We start from the raw sequence: 20648 nt of genomic DNA, 5'->3' as shown, positions 1-20648 counted from the left end.
ACACATAGGCAGAGTATAGCACACACAGGCAGAGTATGGCACACACAGGATGAGTATGGCACACACAGGAAGCAATAGGGCAGGCAGAGTATGGCACACACAGGGAGCATAGGGCAGGCAGAGTATGGCACACACAAGTGTGCATGAGCGCATAGATCAGGTCAGTTCATGGTCAATAATCATGTGAGCATCATTTGCATGATGAACCATTGTTTAAAAAAGACAATTTCTATAATTTATGCTATTTATAGCATACGTCCCATCTGTCCCGTTCTCAGCGGGACCCGCAGTCCTAAATTTGTACTGAAATCCCCAGACTTTCTCTGCATATCAACCAGAAAACTATACAAAGTTTTTAACTTAATTAGCTTTTGGCATAGAGCCCTGAACAGCCACCAGCTGCAACTAAGATACTTTTGTAACAATTTAGATAAACAGGTCTCTTGGGAGAAGATAGACTCACAATTAACCTTCATTAGCAAAACTGTAGTAACTGAAAAAAAAAACACAGCGATATGTTCAGACTTTCATAACCTGCCAAATTTTGTAAAATGAACACGGTAATTAGGCGGTGTGGCCATAAAAATGGGCGTTGTCAAGAATTTCACCACAATACAAGTGGCAACTTTTTTGTCCCTCTTTCTATTTCCAAAATGTTGGGAGGTATGTTTATAGTGATATTATAAAATTGGCTGCTCCCCCAGATTTCCAACCTGATGAGGTTCCTGGCCACTCGCTTAAGATATTATAATCAGGGATTTTTAATTAACTGGTTAGGGGAGGCAAAATTAAAGAAAAGACAAATCATCTGATTACATAGCAGAAGTAGAGATACTTACAGGCCTGTACAGAGCTTCTCTATCCAGGGTGCAGACAAGCAGCTTTTTCAGCAGAGTGTTTTCAGCTATTAAAGCAAAGCACAGGAAGTGAAAACCTCCTTTTCCGGTTTGATTGGTAAAGATTCTTCGTACCCCACCAGGATCGGTTCTATAATCAGGCCTTGCTTACAGTAAATGGGAAATGAGGAAAGAAAAAAAAATCATACACATTTTTCTTTTCTGCCTTTTCACATCCTCCCATCATCAACCTGCTTGGGCAGTCGCGGCCCTTAAACCAAAACGGGCAATTATACATACACGCACACCCACACGTCACGTACACAAGGCACATATTACTATTTTAAACACTAAGATAAAGGAAATTTATAGGGACGTATTAATAGCAATCAGTGAATCAGTTTCCTGTTGACACATAACTTTTGTCTGACCAAATTGTTCTGTGGTTAAGAAAACTCATAAAACAAAACTAGTAAAGTAAAGAAAAATGAAAGTTGGCACAGGATCCATATAGGTATAGAAGTAAATGCAACTTTATGTTTATAGAATGTTAATTATTGGATGTTATTGGCCATTGTTCCCAAGCACAGTGGGGGGGGGGGGACAAATTTCTTTAGTGAAGTGTTAAAGGGGAAGTAAAGATTAAAATAGAACAATGCTAGAAATGCTGTATTTTGTATACTAAACAGGAATTTACTGCACCACAAGCCTAATCAAACAAATGATTTATGCTTTCAAAGTTGGCCAAAGGGGATCACCATCTTGTAACTTTGTTAAACATCTTTGCAAGACCAAGACTGTGCACATGCTCAGTGTGGTCTGGGCTTCCGTTGGGAGGTTAAGCCTAGTGATTGTCATAAATTATCAAAACAGCACAAGTCAAATAATATCTGCCAGAAGCCGATACAGCAAGATTGATTAATAATCAGAATATACAGACTGCACTGGTCCTGTGTTGTCATGTAATCTAATGTGGATTTTATAGTTTTTGTATTGTTTAATACAAACTTTTTCCAACTCTCCAGAACCGGTTGCTGCAGCAAAATAATCCTCCAAATAGAATCCTAGTTTATCTGTTTAAATCTGGCTCCATGATCTTTGTCCCTGCAGCTGGAGTTGGAAACAGTAAAGGGGAAAACAAAATCCAATACACATTTCTACACAGTCGCCGACTGCTCTACAGGGAAACAAACAAAGCTGCTTGAGATCTTTATGGCTGGGAAGTAAGACGGGCTCCCTCTGCTGACAATTCCTATCCACAGCAGTCAGAGCAAGTGAATTTCACTGCATACAGTCAGGTTTCTTATAAAAACTGTACACATTTTTAAATTAAAGTATATTGAAATAGGTTTCTTTTTCATTAAAGAAAGTAAAAATGGGATTTTACTTTTTTTTCCTTTACATGCCCTTTAAAATCCTCAAGGGTGGGGTTAGAAGAGTTGAAGCTTAGTTTGCAAAGACAGAATTAATACTCTATTGAACAATAAGAAATCCTGAGTAACAACTGGTAAAATATTAGCCCCAGAACTAGTAACTTCATAGCACTCGATCAGATGCATTTAAACTTTTTTGCATTTAAACTAGTAAATACTACCTCTATTGGCTGCTATGGGTTACTAGACCTGAAGCAGACTTTGCAAATGTTATGTTGTAATGTTCCCGCATAACTGTTACTTCTTCCCTTTTGCCTTGCAACAACAGTATATTCTACTTTAAAATAAAGTACATGGGATATAAACCTATTCTCAATTTAAAAGCTATGGCTATGAGTAGCTCATGAGTAACATGTTGCTCACCAACCCCTTGGTTGTTTCTTCAAGTGGCCTCAAAGCAGGTGATTATTTTTGAATTCCTGGCTTGGAGGCAAGTTTTGGGTGTATAAATACCAGATGTACTTCCAAACAGAGCCTCTTGTAGGTTGCCAGTCCACATAGGGGCTTCTAAATTGCCAAATACAGGCCTTGATTTGGCACCCCAGGACTTTTTTCATGCTTGTGTTGCACCAAAGGACTTTTTACATATGAATGTGGATCATGGGTAAAAAAGGTTGGGGACCCTCAGCTATGGATCCAGGATTTGTCAACACCCACAATAATGCTGTATCAGCTTCCTTTCCAGAATAGACTCTAGTTCCTAAAATGCCTTGCACACTTTGGTGATTTTCAATCGGCACCGGTCTGTTCTTCACAGAGCATAAAAGGCATTGAAGGGGAGTTTTGGCTAGAGAATAGTTAATTTATGCAGGAGAGAGTGAAAGGTAGAGAGTCCTGCACTGGGTTGGGTACCCGTAGAATACTCGCAAATCAATCTCGGCTGGATTAAACTCCATGTCCCCACCATGAGCGTGGCCTGCAAGTACCCTTTAGTTGTCTGGTCGGCACAGCACTCACTACAGGAGCAACTCATGCAGAACTTCACGTGGATTAGAAAGTGAGTTCGAGTCAGGTTTAGTGTAAGCGAGTACAAAAAAGAGACCACCACAGGTCTCTATTGGAAGGAATAGCAACCCGATTGCTGAAAGTGTAAACCGGAGAGATGCTAAATAAAAAGCTAAAAAAACTCAAAAACCACAAATAATAAAAATCAAGATTAAGAACCCTTTCATTGACACCTGCCCGGTATTTTACTAGCCGGTAAAAATTAAGCTGCATCCCAATGTAGGGTTGCCACCTTTTAGCCCAGTGGAGACCGGACAGGGGCAGGGCTGTGAAGCCTCGGGGGCGGGGCCCAGATGCAGCAGACCGTGACATCATGGGCGGAGCTATGACGCAGATTGCCGTGTCAATCTTATAGAATCCTGCCCGGTTTTCCTTATTTGGAAAACCGGCAGGCAGTTTTGACCCGGGCAGCCCTTCAAATTACTGGGCTGTCCGAGTCAAAACCGGACAGGTAGCAACCCTATCCCAATGTTATTAATAGAGTAAATGCATAAAAATATAGTATTCTTTTCAAGAAAAGGTGGCGACCCTACACACAGGGGATAACCTTAAAACCACTGGGGAAGCGTGTATTGCTATTTCCTTTAATGTACAGTACTTCTGTCCAAAAACACTCCTTGTTCTCCCGCATACTGATCACCACATCACCTGTCCTTAGGGTTTCCACCTGGCCGGTAAAAATGATGGTTGATCCCAATGTTATTAATAGGGAAAAAAGATAAATATATAGGAAGGCCGGTATTTTTTTCCAGAAAAGGTGGCAACCATACCTGTCCTGCCTCATCTCTCTGCATTATACACAAGTATGTCTCTGGACTCTAGGGCAGTCGCATACTGAAGCGGTAAAACGGCAAATGCCAGATGGGCTACTGTAAGATGCCCATCCCTCCCAACATTTTGGAAGTAAAAAGAGGGACAAAAATGTTTTTCCCCCATGTAGCGCAGCAATTTTTTGACCACACCCCTTTCTGTGGCCACACCCCTTAATTACCATGTTTGTTTTACAAAATTTGGCAGGTTATGAAAGTTTGAAAATATTTCTCCTTATCTAAACTGTGTTTTTGTGTCTCAAAATTGTTACAAAGTATTTTATTTGCACCTGTTAGCTGGTCTGGGCTCTCTGCTAAAAGTAAGAAGCTTTGTTTCTTTTTCTGGCTGTTCAGTGCAGACAAAAGAGGGACTTTCCAGTACAAATGAGGGACTGCGGGTTGAGCTGTCAAAAGAGGGACTGTCCCTCCGAAAAAGGGACAGTTGGGAGGTCTGTGCCAGAGACACTATTTAATGGGCTCGTGGGGACTGTTTGGGCCTCTGTGTACTTAATTCCCAGGCCTGCGCTAGGGAATCCTGAAGCTGTTGCCACACTGGCCTGTAGTAATTTCAGGTACCACAGAAAGCTGTCCTGGCCCTGTATCACTATACTATACTATAATTATTGGCACACAACCCTGCATATCAATGCAACGGCGTCATATTACATCCACACACAGCCGCACATGCGCACACGCGCCATTTCCGTACTCCCAGATATAAACACACACCACAAATATCCCACAGGTAAAGCGCGGGAATCTTGCCTACCGTAACTGTTCAAAGAGAGGGACAAATTAACCAACGCTGATCAGCTCAGCGTCTCCTCAAGCCGCTCTGCAGCTCAATCCACCAAAGCAGCACAACACGCCGTCTCTCTCTATGATAGATGGGCTTGTGGCGCTTTTATTTTCGGTTTCTGCTGGTCAGTGACAGGAACACAGCGCCTCCCTCGGGGTGAGGGAGGAACCTCTGTCAAAGGAAATATGGTAACTTCATAAATGTGGCAGAGAATTGGACTCACGTGCTAGGGTCTCATACATCCCAACTGTCCCTTTTTCGGAGGGACAGTCCCTCTTTTGACAGCTCAACCCGCAGTCCCTCATTTGTGCTGGTAAGTCCCTCTTTTCTATGCACTGAACAGCCAGAAAAAGAAACAAAGTTTCTCACTTAATTGGCTTTTAGCAGAGAGCCCAGAACAGCTAACAGGTGCAAATAAGATACTTTGTAACAATTTTGAGATACAAAAACACAGTTAAATAAGGAGAAATATTTTCAAACTTTCATAACCTGCCAAATTTTGTAAAACAAAAATGGTAATTAGGGGGTGTGGTCACAGAAAGGGTGTGGTCAAAAAAATTGCTGCGCTACGTGCGGAAAAAAATTTTTTGTCCCTCTTTTTACTTCCAAAATGTTGGGAGGTATGGGGTCTAGATTAGCTGAGTGACACGGCTAATAGGATGAGGTGCGCGGATGGATACCGTTATTATCAGGCACATGCCAAGTAGTGCGTAAGAAACAGATAGGCTGCTACAGATATCAGGCGGGACAGTTGTGTTTCTATGGGTCCCCTTTAACCCAAACTAAAACCTGCCTCTCAAGTAGTTTTGCAGGTGGCTCACAGATCATATACCGAAACCCACAGCAATTTGTAAGCCATTTTGAACTGAACCTTCTTTACCTCATGAATCAGCGGTTCTTGTAAGTAATCTGTATATTGTATACATCAATTTATTGTACGACGCTGTGGAATATGTTGTCGATATGTCTATGAAGATTCCAGCGGCGTAACTAGAGATTACTGGGTACCACTGCAAATATTTTTTCAGGCTCCCAGGTTGATCAGTTTTACTAATATTTATTGAAATTGTATATGAATTAGGACCTCGTGGGGCCCCTATACCTCCTGGGCCCCTGCAGCTGCTGGGTCTGCTTCCTTTGTAGTTACGCCCCTGAAAGATTCTCATTTATCCACACCGGGTCGGACTGGGGGGCCCACTGGCGCTACTGCCCCAGGGCCGACCTCCACTGTTGTGCCGGCGCTCTGCGCCACGTGTGCGCAAGCCGCGACCGCCCGACAAAGGAAGGTTACGGCATTAAGAAACCTTCAAATTGTGGATCTGGGCTGGTGGGACCCACAAGAGCCGGGGGCCCACCTGTTTTTTCCCGGTGGCCCAGTCCGACCCTGTATCCACCTCATAATAAACAGTATCTAGTAGATTTAAGTCAAAGGCAACTGGACATTTAGATTTTTTTTCCCTTGAAAATGTTTCAGCACTCATCCGAGTGGCTTTTTCAGTTCAACTGGAGTGGTAGGGAATTCCCTGTCATTTAAACCCTTGAGGGTAGTAAAGTCACAGATATCCAATCACAACGTTCTACTGCAGTAAGGTGTTGGCTGATGAGTGAAATTGAGGTCCAGTTACAATGGTACCATGATTTTCATAGAGCGGGTGTTAATGTTTCAATGTACATGACTGTAAGTGGGAATTGTTGTGAAGTCGCCAGGGTAAGAATGTCAAAGTGGCATTGTAGGTTGAGGACAAGCGGTGTCGCAGGCCCCCTCCTCTGTTTAGGGATAGTTGATAGTTTCTCCACTTTGGCATAAATGGCCTCTCACACCTTTTTCAATCTATCTGTCCTCTCTATCCTAAATGTGCACATTGTTGTCCTCAGAGGAATGGACCTTTTCCTTGAGATGAAGATGGACTGCTGAATCTAGTCCTGAGGAGTTAGCCCTACTATGCTGGGCCATTCTCTTACAAAGTGGTTGTTTTGTCTCCCCAATTTATAGCTCGGAGCACTCTTCACTACACTGGACAGCATAGATCACATTGCTCTTCATGTTCAATGTTGGAGCTAAATAACAGGATAAAAAGGTGAATGGCAGGAGAAACTACCAGTGGGGGCTACCAGATGTGTTCTCGGTGTCCTTGTCGCCTTGAGACGGCCTTTCTGATGATGCCATCCCTCCCCTTTGCACCTGGTGCTTATCTTTCTGAGCACTGGAAGGGACCAAAAGGAGGGCACATTGCTAGTATGGAGAGTTCAATTGCGCTTTTTGTCACCCCTGGTAAATTGCGGGCTGCCGACGCTTGAGGGGGTAGATGGTGGGAGAAGTGAGAGTGTAGAATGGAAAAGGAAAGGGTGAATTAATGATTTGGCGGAAATATTTTTAAAGGCCACATGGTAATTCTAACACCTACCTGTTTTCATGATATCTATATACTATACTATATACTACTCATAAAAAGTCATAAATCAATCTATCTATTTATGAAGGAGTAATAATAATGGAAATGATAAGGGCAATGGCACACCAGGAGATTAATGCTTGAAGTTGCCTCAAGAGGAAACTTCAAGCAATTTTGGAAGACTGAAGTGACACATGGGTTTTACCACCTACAATTCACATTACTGCCTGTGGGAAAGCTTTAACAGGAGATTAGAATCAGAAGCAGAGATTTATTGCTGGCAATTAATCTCCTGGTGTGCCATGGCCCTAAAGCAAGAGAAATGATGCCATAGGAGAAGTGGGTTACCATAAAGGCAATCCTAGCAGTCACCAGAGGCCCGTGGTTTCCAAGGGGCACAGCAGTATGGAGAATTGGTAGATGTTAGTTTTTGTTCTGCTGGGAAACCATAGACTCTATCTATAACTATAGTTTAAACTCATATGAACTATTTCATATCTGTACTTTAAACTGGGTATTAGGTTTAAACACACAGTGTCTGTGCTACCTATTTAGTACTATTTGTCATCATGCTTATGTTTGGTAGCATGCACTCTCCATTAGCTTCCTTTCCTCTCCTATGGCTGATAAAGAAGAAAGGGCACTTTTCAGTAATCGCTGGAATGGAAGTTCACCTGACGAAGGGGGAACTGCCCCCGAAACGTGTTGACTAATAAACACGTAAGGGGCTAGTCCTCTACTTGAATTCGCCCTGTGTGCCGGTACCTGTGTCCTTTGTTCCTGGCTGTGTTGAGGAAGTGCCGACTTCCTAGGGTCCGAGCACCAGGGGTAAACATTCCATAGGGCTCGGGTGTGCACGTGACTGTTTGATTGAATGTGCACAGTAGTGATGCATGGGTAGGACCCAACCTGCCAGACCCCCAGTGGCCCCCAGAGATGGGTTGTGGGCAAGTGGCGGGCTGTATTAGCCACCGGCCCAGACTTTTCATGACCTCTCTTTGCAGTTCCAAGCCAACCAGTAACTGAGGAGTGCTTACTTATATATAATTGCCCCTGCTCACTCTGGCGACATTGGAGATGGGTCAGGTCAGCTGTGAGTATATAATCCAGGATTCGGTTCGGGATTCGGCCAGGATTCGGCCTTTTTGAGCAGGATTCGGATTCGGCCGAATCCTTGTGCCTGGCCTAACCGAATCCTAATTTGCATATGTAAATTAGGGGCGGGTAGGTAAATCACGTGGCTTTTCATCACAAAAGAAGTATTTTTTACACTTTTTCCTTTTCTGCCCCTAATTTGCATATGCAAATTAGGATTTGGTTCGGTATTCGGCCGAATCTTTCACCAAGGATTCGGCCAAATCCAAAATAGTGGATTCCGTGCATCCCTAGTATATAAATCAGTGTGGTGGGTCAACAAATCTTCCACTCATGCATCACTTCTGCCCAGGATTTCCAGTCTTTGGTATAACCTTTTTCATCATTGTGATTTGGGCAAAAATGATCTGAAAAGTTATCTGACAATCTGAAAGTAGATATGACTAGTTATTGTATTTTCCCACATTGTTACGGTTGGTTTGATTTTTCTTTTCAGTACCTTTGATTCCTTGATGATTCCTTTTGCAAAAAAGAGGGACAAATCATGTAAAGCAAATTTCAATCAAGACAATCACAGTCTCACTTTTCAGTATTTCAGTATTTGGTTATATTGCAGTGGTCATTGTAATGTGTAATTTACAGCCAAATAGCTTCTAACCATGAATGTAACAGTGTATTTACAGCTTGTGTCGTTAAACAGCATTTAACCAACATAACAAAATAAACTGGAACTTGTTTGTTTTTTTTTTGTACAATTTTTTTTTTACAAAAAACTTTATAAATATTTTTATAAATATTTTTTACAAAATGTGTACAAAGCAATTTGTGAGACATTCTATGCAAACAAAGGTTTTTTTTTTTCAGCAAAAACAGTCCACAAATGAATGAACAGAAATGTTGAATAAACAGTCTCTATGTATCATCTTACAGCAAATGCCTACTTTCACCCCAGTAAGTGCCAGCTTTAAATTTCTAATAAAATATGCTATAATTTTAAAAGTATATTTGATTAAACAGTTTTATCTAGAAAATCAAAAACATCATGATTCAGAACGGTAAAGTACAGTCTGGGCATTACAGCGTAGATCATGAATTCACTTTATGCACAGTATATAAGGCATTGATTTATTTTCACATTGCACTATATGAGTAACCTAGCACTATATGTACTGTATACATGATGTTATATGCTATTTCCAGTTGGCAGTCAGAGGGCAAATAAAAGTCTCAAAAGGGAAGGAATAGTTTAGAAAAAAATGATCGGAGTGAAAAGCCAATAAAATATTATTATGCATCATATATACAGCACTAGCAGTGATTGTTCATCATTCACATTAGTCCCTGTGCCAGTAAGCCCTACAATGAGCAAACACACAAGGGGCCCCTACAACAAGTACACACTAGAGTCAATTTTAATTTTTATAACCTGCCTGTAGAATTGTGGATGGCAAGTCTTATAGCTATTACCGAATCTCAAAAAAAAACGTATTTTATTTTAAGAGATGATTCAGAACTTCCAGAACATAAAAAAGGATCTGAAACCAAAATGTTTTTGGTGTAGATCAGGGGCATGACTGGCATAGCTGGGCAAGGTATGTATCATGGGGCATGAATAAAACTTGCTAGAACTGTAGCACAGTGATAAGAGAGTCTCAGTTTGGGATTACTATGAAATGAATTTGACTAATGTTCGTATAGGGGCAGATTTATTAATAGTCAAAGTTAAGATTTTGCCCCAGTTCTAATGATATCCGCGATTCATCAAATTTGTTATAAAAAAAAAAAATCATCACCTATAAGGAGTAAGCACTGAAATATCTTCATCGACAGGTAGGAAAATTAGTAGTACTAATATGATATATACTGTACATGCTGTCATACACACACACATATATATATATTGCATCAAACTTTTTATGGTAAATCACTAGAAATTCTGTTTGTCTCTGAGTGCTGAATAATGCACTACGTTGAATCTGGAAGCCAAAATTGTGGTTGCAGGCATCCAACAGATGGCCACACACACAGATTGAAGCTGACGGTTTTGCCCCTTCAGACCAAGTTGGCAGCTTCTCTGCCCATATATGCCCCCTTCTTGACAGCCTCCTTGACTGATGTCTGTCCAGAAATTTGTACAGATATCTATTGGGCAGGTTTGAAAATCCCCTCGGGCTAGGATTGCAATGGCAACTTAATACAATACTCTCCCGACATGCCTGCATAGGCCTGTTATGATGAGTACAATTTGGACCTGCACGTAAGTGTATGGCCAGCTTTAAACAATCATACAAGCTGTTTATTATTAATGGGTTTGTATGACCTTCAACTATGGCTTATGTCACACAGCAAGATTAGTGGCTGTTAGCTAGCTTGTTTAAACTTTTAATTGCGAACCACAACTGAGATTGGACACTAAGCTTTTGGAAATGAAGAATGAAATTAAAGTGAAATGAAGAATCTGTGTGCTGGCATGGCTAATTTATCCAAATGGAGGCATAATGGATGAGCTTCATGCCCAACAGAAAAAAAAATTATTTATTTCTAAAGAGGTCTAAGTAGCAGCTACTCATAACTTAACGGCACCACAGTTAATATGGCAAAGTACAAAACCAGGATGGTGTCATCAGCCAACCAAGACTCCAGAGGTGAGATAAGACAAGTTGAACAGATGGGGTGGAGACATATCACTACTTGCAAAATACAATTTGACCTTCCACGTGACATGCACATTATCTGCTGAAATGGTGCCAAATGTTCTGAAAATTCACCTTACTAAAATCAGTAGTGGATATTTGTATCCCTTCCTTGTTGATGCAATATTTTTATATATCCTACTCATTGTCACATAATTGTGTGCACTAATTTCTAACACATATAGAATAATCAGCATAAGGCCATTAGTACTTGTGAGGTCCTGGGCCAAAAAAGACTTTGTAGGGTTCCATTATTTATATAATGTTTGACTGTCCAACCTTTTTCTCCTGGGTGGTGTCCTTTACATGATAACACAAGGCAAAAACTTTAATGGTACCAATCTGTGAGGACTTAAGTCGACAACCTGAAATCCCAGTGCAGTGTGCTTTTTCTTTAAATATCACGTTCTCAATTGACAATTGTCTTAAAATTCTAACCTCTCTAAACAAAAATGTAAGCCTAAACCCCTTGTTTGTGGCAGCACTATCTTGCCTCCTCTACCAGCATTCAACACTGCACCCTTGGCTCAGCATATGGGCAATGAGCTGGTAATATATAATATGCAGAGCAGAAGGGGCCATATTTATCATTTGGATAGAAAGGAATATGTCGCTCTCATACCTCTAAGGAACATTGCCCAGCCCAGTGCATTTTTTATAAAGAAAAGGGAATGTTGATCAGTTTATTTAATAAAACTGGCACAAAATAAAATGACAATAAGAAAAAAGTAAATTCCTTCCTTGACAAAAGTTTCACACATTAGTATGCCACATGTACATTCCTAAAGATAAATCAGACTGTGAGACCCTAAATCTATCACTTATATATCATCATCCGGTCCCCCAATATGTCTATACCAGTAAAGACTGAGGGGCAAATTCACTAAGCGCCGAACGCTAGCGTTAATTCGCTAGCGTTTGGCATTTTCGTTACTGCGCAAATTCACTAACCAACGCTGGCGTAGTTTCGCTAGTGTTACTTCGCACCCTTACGCCTGGCGAATTTTCACTAGCGACGTAACTACGCAAATTCACTAACTTGCGCAGTGTAGTGAACGCTACCTTTTACGCTAGACTTCCTTCGCCACCTCAGACCTGGCGAAGCGCAATAGAGTAGATAGGGATTGTTTAAAAAAAAAGTCAAAATTTTTTCTAAGTCCCAAAAAACGCTGGCGTGTTTTCTACATTATGGGTGATAGGCTGAAAAAGATCTAAAATTTTTTTGTGGCTCCCCTCCTTCCCCCCTACATTTCCTGACTCATGGCAACTTAACTATACAGTGGGCACATGTGTAGGGCAAAATAAAAATGTTATTTGCTGATTTGAAGGTTTTCTAGGCATTTGTAGTGCTGATACGTATTCCTCCATTGAAATTTGAATTTGGCGCCGTATGCAAATTAGCCTTCGCTAGCGTAACTTCGCTTTACATAGCGAATCAACGCTAGCGCAACTTCGCAACCTTACGCTACCCCTGAGCGCAACTTCAGATTTTAGTGAATTTGCGGAGCGCTGGCGAAACTACGCCTGGCGAAGCGCGGCGAAGTTGTGCCTGGCGAAACTACGATTGTTAGTGAATTTGCCCCTTAGTAAGGCAAGCGATCAGGATGTATTTTACATATTCTAGCAGCAATCTAAATTGTTTGAAATTTTCTGAAGAGAACAATATATGGCAGCTTGTAACAATGTTCAGTTAGGATATTTATTTTCACAACAGTATTGATTAACTGTAATAAGTGGTTGTGGCCTGCTGCAAAATAACATGGTAACTAGACAGTTTTAACACGCATGATTACATGAGGGAGATCATTCCTACAGACATTTTTTGTTGAACAAGAGCTACCACTAAAATGGTTGCCACCAGGGTTTCCAAAACCTTTGTTCAACCATAACTTGAAACACAAAATGTATGCCCCTATCACATTATGCAGTCAGATTTTTGAGAAATTAATTTCAAACCATTGTGCTTGTAATTAGAGTGGTTACGAAGGCAGCAAAACGATCACTAACAATTTTTATTTCCCAAAGACTAGTTCCCTATCATATTTTACCATGATCCTTTTGTTGAGGTTTTATTCTACAATTTGAGAAGCATTGGTTTACACAACAAAAAATGGTTAATGTTGGGATATAGTGGATAATATTGATTTTTTAATGTTTGATTCCCCTTTAAACACGTCTTCAAAATTCAACCATATTTTACAATCTCTATCTACCTAAAATGTTATGGACCTTATATATTATATTAAGTACATATGCTGATATTTATTGTATACTATTGTCCTTATATGTTTGTGTCATCTAGTTATAATGCAGGGGTGCCCAAAAGTTAGATTCTTATATACCAGTAGCTCTTAAGTTGATCACCAGCCCAACATTGTCCACAAACATTCCATTAGATCCTGCAAGGTATTTGGATTATTTAGATTTGCAATAAAATGGCTTGGGAAATGGCTGCTGTTAAATACAACAATCTGTGTTTTACAGTTACAGTTTCTATGGAAAGTGCAAGACTTCAGGTGGAAGACCCAGATGTAAAAACACCACTAAAAGTAGACCACACTTCAGTAATGTCTGGTACACCCCTGTCTTAATAGTCTTGACAAACAACAATATAGGTGTAGCCCACCACCAGAGTCCCAGAGATTTCTACCACTACTTTATATAGTTCATATTATAATGACTATGGGAAGTTTAATTAATTGAGGACTTCCTCTGTTTCCTTGACTAGTCCATTCACCATCACTCTTATCTCTCAGTATTTTATATGGAGTGTGCCATTCATTCTCATAACCAATAGCACATGTATCCAATTAGATTTGAGCAGAGCAAATTATAGCAATTATTCTTAGGTAACTTGTCAAGGGTCATAGAAGTTGACACTGAAATTCAACCCCAGAATATCTAGCTTCAAGCATAGAGGCAGATCACTTAACCTCTATGCTGCTTGTTAATAATAATAATAATAATAATAATAAGTTATATCCTAATCCTAGCTAGGCCTGGATTTGTGGAGAGGCTACCAAGGCCTGGGCCTAGGGCGGTCGGATTTTAGGGGACGGCAGGCTGCCCAACCACACCCACACTTGTTCAGAAACACGGGGGATGAGCAGGGGATACGATCGTTTTTTAAATATCCTGTGCGGCAATTCCCAAGTCCCAATGATGAAAATTTGAGCAAATAAAAGGGAGGGGATGGGGGCGACCAACAACAGCGCGCCCGGTATGTAAATCCGGCCCTGCCCCTAGCACTAGTATCTGTTATGGAAGTGGAGCTAGCTACGTTAGATAGCACCATTATAACTTATCTAGTGCCCCATGAAGATCTAGACTATGGATATCAGGAATTTAATCTAAACTGCTGCCAGACATCCATTGTTTAAACTAAAAAAAGAATCGGCTGATAAATAAATACATCTAAAATTATGTTGACAAGGCCTAGCCAATCTCCTATTCTGAGAAATCTTTTAAAAAGACAAAAATTGCGAATTTAAGATTGTGCAGAATAGGAGAAAAACAGCTGGTCTGGGACAGTATGGAAGAACACTTGGGTTGGTTCCACCAATGGATGCTATATTTATGTACTTCTCTCCTAATGGTGCTTACAGCTATTGTGACCTTTAGCTGCTACCCTAATGTCATTATGTATCCAAAAAGTTAAATCACTAACTGAGGTTGTGGCAAATATTCCATCAAAGATCAGTAATTTAATATCGTTGAGTAGCCAGTGATGCCACTTCTGTGAGTGAATAAATGGACGTGCCTCTTTGTGAGGTTCTGTTTGTTCCCAAACTTGTTTCCTTGGGTGTACAATAGGGAATGCAGCTAAAATAGACACATTTTTATGCTTGTTAATCTTGACACTATTATGTGTCCAGTCCACTCATTTCCAGGCTCTCTATTGCTCACTAACCAACTGCAGTTCAATGGGATCACATGAAAGTATAAAAAATCTTTTGCCAGGGTGTTTTAAAGATTCACTGCTTTAAATGTAACAATAAAAAATGATATAAATACATGAGGGATGCAGGTGATCCTGAGCCCAGTCATCTGAGGATTGCCCAATGGACACACGAACAGAAGGCTCATTTAACAAACTGCCATGTTCTTTGCAAATTTTAAGAATGAGCACTAATCCCCATATGTAATAAAAGCCCACGAGCAATAACCCATAGCAACCAATAAGAGGTTTGCTTTTAAACAGGTGACCAGAAAATGTCACTTGCTTATTGGTTGTTATGGGTTACTGCTTTATTACATAACTCCCTATGGGTTAAAATTTCACACTCCTTAGTGCTCCTGCATTTGCGTCAGGGACCTAAGTAAATTACCCCTCAGATTTCTATACCCAGAAAAAAAACTGCAATGCAAAAAGGTCAACACATAACACCTTGTACAGTGTCTGATGCTTTTAACTGAAATTGATAGGTCATTGGTGTTTGAGGGCAATGGAACAAATTCTGCACTGGGGCTTATGAGCCCCTCAACACACTGTTAAGGGGTTAACCAACAGAACGTGCATTTGTGCTTATCTTTAAAGGAATTGTTCAGTGTAAAAATAAAAACTGGGTAAATAGATAGGCTGTGCAAAATAAAAAATGTTTCTAATATAGTTAGTTAAAATGTAATGTATAAAGGCTGGAGTGACTGGATGTCTAATATATCAGTCAGAACACTACTTCCTGCTTTTCAGCTCTCTTGGTTTACACTGACTGGTTACCCTGGTTACCAGGCAGTAACCAATCAGAGACTTGAAGGGGGAACACATGGGTCATATCTGTTGCTTTTGAATCTGAGCTGAATGCTGAGGATCAATTTCAGACTCACTGAACAGATATGTACCATGTGGCCCCCATTCAAGTCACTGACTAACTCAGAGTTAGAGAGCTGAAAAGCAGGAAGTAGAGTTCTGGCTATTATGTTACACATCCAGTCACTCCAGCCTTTATACATTAAATTTTTGGCTAACTAACTATATTAGGAACATTTTTTATTTTGCACAAACTATCTATTTACCCAGTTTTTATTTTAACACTGAACTATTCCTTTAAGGTGGTGATTTTAAAGCACTACATAGTGCCAAATAATCCGCTGCAGAAAGACAACGCCCCTAAGTTTAATTATGTCAAATGTAAATAGTACAAAGCAAACAGTATATTGGCTACTATTCAGTTACTAAAAATTAGGGATGCACCGAATCCAGGATTCGGTTCGGGATTCGGCCTTTTTCAGCAGGATTCGGATTCGAATCCTTCTGCCCAGCCGAACCGAATTTGCATATGCAAATTAGGGGCGGAGGGAAATTGCATGACTTTTTGTCAGAAAACAAGGAAGTAAAAAATGTTTTCCCCTTCCCACCCCTAATTTGCATATGCAAATTAGGGTTCGGTATTCGGCCGAATCTTTCACGAAGGATTCGGGGGTTCAGCCGAATCCAAAAAAGTGGATTCGGTGCATCCCTACTAAAAATCGAATGTTAACTTAGAGGGCACAATCATAACTTAAATCATTTACTAAGTAAAGACACTATGTGAAAGTTCCAAGAAATCTGATTTTTAAAACAGTTAGAATTGTTTGTATAATGTAAATCTTCAGCTCACTATAACTTCTGCAAAATCTCCCCTATCTTCACTGCAGTTCTTGCTGAGGCAGGCATCTTGGATTTCACTGGCTCCTCCTACCTATATCTTCACAGCTCTGAAATCTCGCACATGCTCAGTTGAAATTCCTTGGTTGCTTAGCAACCCTTCTAAGCTATTTTCAAATCAGCCAAACTTCTGTGTTAGCTGCTTTTCAGTAGTGCTGCCAGCTGTCTGGAATTGAGGATAAGTCCATACAAGGAGATTCGGGGAGATTTAGTCGTCTGGCGACTAATCGCCTCTTCATCTGGGCGACAATCTCCCCGAACTGCCTACGTGTGTCTTCCCATCTGCTATAATGAAAAGTTGCCTGCGCTAAAGCACATGTGGCGCTTTGTTTTCCGAAATTGCCTCACGAAGAAACTTCGGGCAACTTCGGAAAACGAAGGTAGGTTGTACTGGTCAGATTGTTAATATGTGTTTGATTTTGCCTGTGATAGTTGCCCTTTAAAGGAAAACTATACCCCTCAAACAATGTAGGTTTCTATAAAAAGATATTGCATAAAACAGCTCATGTAAACCCTGCTTCATGTAAATAAACTACTTTCATAATAATATACTTTTTTAGTAGTATGTGCCATTGGGTTATCATAAATAGAAAACTGCCATTTTAAAAAATAAGGGCAGTCCCCTGGGATCGTACGATTCACAGTGCACACAAACATATCAACAAACCATACATGTTAGGTCACATGAGCCAATTAACAGACAGAGTTCTGTATTTTGCTTCCACACTTCTTCCTGTTACAGTTAGAGCTGCAGTATTTCTGGTCAGGTGATCTCTTCCTGTTACAGTTAGAGCTGCAGTATTTCTGGTCAGGTGATCTCTGAGGCAGCACACAGACCATCACAAAATGGTGGCTCAAGGTAAGAGATGTAAAAGGGCAATATATACTTAAATATATATTCCAGTGTGATAAGATTCTTTAATATGCCACTCAATTTGATATAAATCTGTTTCTCAAGTATTCATTTTGGGGGTATAGCTTTCCTTTAATGTTTTGTAAGTAACAGCAGCATAATTTTATCTCTGGGTTTTTGGATTGCTGGCCATCATATTTCCTTAAATACATTTGGTTAGGAGCAGTTTAGTAACTATCCAATTGACCCCAGACAATAATACCACAGTGAAAAGTTGGTGACTTAAATGTTGTGGTTATTGAAAATAAATTGCCTTTTATGTTTGCTACTGAGCCTTGTAGCAAACATGGTTAGGAAAATAAATCCTAACCATCCAACCAGTAATGATAACAAAATGAAATTACATTCATTGATACACATCAACAGAGAGGTTCTGGTTCTGTTCTGAACTGCTGACAAAGGTATTAGAAACAAAAAATGAATTTTCCATCAAAAGTACAATGTTCAAATATTTCAATAAAAGGTGCATTACCTTTAGTTTGTGCAAATTACCTAGTACAGTGTACAGCTCATGTTAAATGGACCAGGTTACTACTATACTATTCTGAGGAATGCTATAGAAAAGAACTTGTCTACTCTATGGTATTTGCTGGCTTCCAAACCCAAGACAATGCAGTGACCTCGACAACAGAGGCTACTTTCTTAATATCCATGAAGGAAAAAACCAAAAACATTTCAAATGAAAAGTGCTTGTATTTGTTGCTTTTAAGAAGAAAATAATAAAATAAAAATAATTTTTTCAAATAATGTATAACTAAAATAAAAAATAGATTTGTAGTTCCGTTTCCATCCTGATCCTGTCTGTGGCAGGAATGCTCAAAACAATTGAAGCAGAGCAGGTGAGCACTACAATTATGCTTTTAGCAAGAGCCCAACTTTCTTGGGCCTTTTTATGGTCGCGGTAACTATTGCTCTTCAGGCGCATTGAATGCAAGTTCTCCTTCAGAAGATGAAAAATTTGCTCTCAACACTCTAAGATGCTATTTACAGCTGCTTCTAAAACCGAATCTGTTTCTGATACACTCCCTTGGGTATCTGAAAATCTTTTGTTCCCAAAGTGTTCATTGGATGCAGCTGGTGAACTTTTCCAAAACTTTGTTTGTTTTGAACTGCTTCCACCATGCTTGTTCTCTAAGTGCTTTTCACTTAATTTCTGGTCCAATGTGTTTGTTTTTGAACTGTGCGTTAAGCTTTTCACATTTGGATTCACATCAGATCGACCTAAAATGCTCGAAAATAATTTATCATTTTTTGCAGATGGTCCTGGATTTGTGACTTGGGGACACTTCACTTCTGCTGCTTCCATGGTGCCTTCAAAGAGAAGCTTAGGTCTTTTAGGACCTTTAGAATTGTCTGTTTCCTCAGACACTTTACAAAGTCCTGAAGGACTTTGGCTGCATCCATCACCAGGCAAGGCCTTCTCTCTACATATGTTGAGTTGATGTTTCCTTGGACAATCACCTATTTTTTTTAACTTCCCATCTTTACACACCTCATCTTTTTTAATTGAAGGTGCATTGGGCATCTGTGATGTTATATTGTGAGACACAAGGCAAATGGTGTCATTTCTGCTGGAATCAGTTAAATCTGTTTGGTCTTTTTTATCTCTAAACTTTTGACATTGATCTACTGTAGTTTTGTTTGAATCAAGATCAGAATGTAGCTTTTCATCCACAGATTCTTCTTGATATTTGGATGCGCAACAAAATTCTGCCAAGTAGCCATCTACAAACAAAACATAAGGCTATCAAACCAACAATCTAATTGAATATTCAATAAAAAATATTACTTTTAGTGTTTCTCATGCCTAGTATTTAGAGCTTTAGGAGTACAATATTTAAAAGTCTCACTGTTTCAGTGTCTAGTGTGGAAATAACACAAAACCATATTACAATGTGTTGCTGAAGAGACTTGGGTCAATCTATGAGGGCATAAGCAGTAATGACATCAATGTCATAGTTGGCCACAGGCACATAAAGGTGTAATGTATACGTTTCCTCCCAAGATTCTTTGAGTGAAAGTAAAAACGTCTCATTTTTAGCTTTAAAGAAATCCTGCGTGTGTAGTGTGAGGCATGTGAATACAGTTGTTTAAAAGAATTCTTTTACATCATCAAACTATCTAAAGTTATTGCGTTGCCTTCCCGTCATTTGGTGTCCCCTTCTGCATCTCTTCACCTTCTCCCATTCTGTGAACTCCATGTGGAACACTGCTGCTCCTTATAGAGGACTTTGTTGTGGAGGGAAGTTTAAAGTTGAAGCAATCACATTATAACTGACCCATCACAAAGAAGCATGATCTTTATGGAAAATCACTGTGGAAGGAGAAAATTAAATCCTGCCACCTCATGTGAGCCAGGAAAGGTTGGAACAAAGGGAAAGGGACCAAGAGAAAAAAGAATAGAAGCATAGAGGGGCTGTTGTAGGATGCTATACTGCTCATTTATAAAGGAGTACAAAAAAGAGGCACAATTCGCCCTATTTTTACCGACAATGTATTATTTTATCACAGAACACAGAAGAGTCTTAAGGCTAAGGTCAGACCAAGCTGTTTCTCCGCCTGCACATAACCTTAGGCAAAGAAACAGCCTTACTACTCACCTCCAGAATTAATTTCTATAATGCATTCTCTAGGGTCTTCTTGCCGAAATCCACTTTGTTTGTCTGCAGGTACAGACACATCATGATACATCATCAGGCCAAGAAACAGCCTGGTCTGAGTGTAGCCTTAGTGAAGCTAAAGGCAGTACCGTATATACTCGAGTATAAGCCGTCCCGAGTATAAGCTGAGGTACCTAATTTTATCTCCAAAAACTGGGAAAGCTTATTGACTCAAGTATAAGCCTAGGGTGAGAAATGCAGCAGCTTCTGGTAAGTTTCAATGAAAAATTTAGGGTTTCTGCTCCCATTGGAGGTGCCGGCGTCTCGTTTTTGGATGCCAGCTACCATTCTTGGACGCCAGCGACCGTTTTTGCCCTTGACCCGAGTATAAGCCGAGGTAGAGTTTTCAGCATATTTTGGGGGCTGAA

The 20648-nt window shown here is 40.1% G+C and overlaps 2 protein-coding genes and 1 long non-coding RNA gene across 6 annotated transcripts in view; 1 reads left to right on the top strand and 2 right to left on the bottom strand.

Annotated features, from left to right (window-relative positions):
• The window catches only part of traf5.L (TNF receptor associated factor 5 L homeolog), a 32565-nt gene extending 27595 nt beyond the window's left edge, over positions 1–4970 (bottom strand). For both annotated transcript variants that reach the window (XM_041562532.1, XM_018262575.2), the window contains exons 1-2: positions 4853–4970; positions 840–999 (exon numbers count right to left, since the gene is read on the bottom strand). The gene's annotated coding sequence lies outside the window, so the exon portion shown is untranslated. The remainder of the gene's footprint in view (positions 1–839; positions 1000–4852) is intronic.
• Positions 4971–5066: 96 nt separating this feature from the next.
• On the top strand, positions 5067–19414 carry LOC108716446. Of its 2 annotated transcripts, none has more exons than XR_001935682.2 (3): positions 5067–5195; positions 9235–9321; positions 18878–19414. It is a non-coding gene; the product is annotated as an uncharacterized LOC108716446 (long non-coding RNA). The 2 variants fall into 2 exon arrangements; XR_001935681.2 differs by lacking the exon at positions 5067–5195 and adding an exon at positions 5474–5782.
• Positions 17643–20648, bottom strand: part of bicral.L (BRD4 interacting chromatin remodelling complex associated protein like L homeolog) — a 30198-nt gene continuing 27192 nt past the window's right edge. For both annotated transcript variants that reach the window (XM_041562531.1, XM_018262573.2), the window contains one exon: positions 17643–19345. In XM_041562531.1, coding sequence (XP_041418465.1) covers positions 18585–19345 — 761 coding nt within the window. In that variant the 3' untranslated portion in view covers positions 17643–18584. The remainder of the gene's footprint in view (positions 19346–20648) is intronic.

The sequence above is a fragment of the Xenopus laevis genome, chromosome 5L, assembly GCF_017654675.1.
Source record: "Xenopus laevis strain J_2021 chromosome 5L, Xenopus_laevis_v10.1, whole genome shotgun sequence".
Lineage (NCBI taxonomy): Eukaryota > Metazoa > Chordata > Amphibia > Anura > Pipidae > Xenopus > Xenopus laevis.
This window is presented reverse-complemented; position numbering and strand designations above follow the sequence as displayed.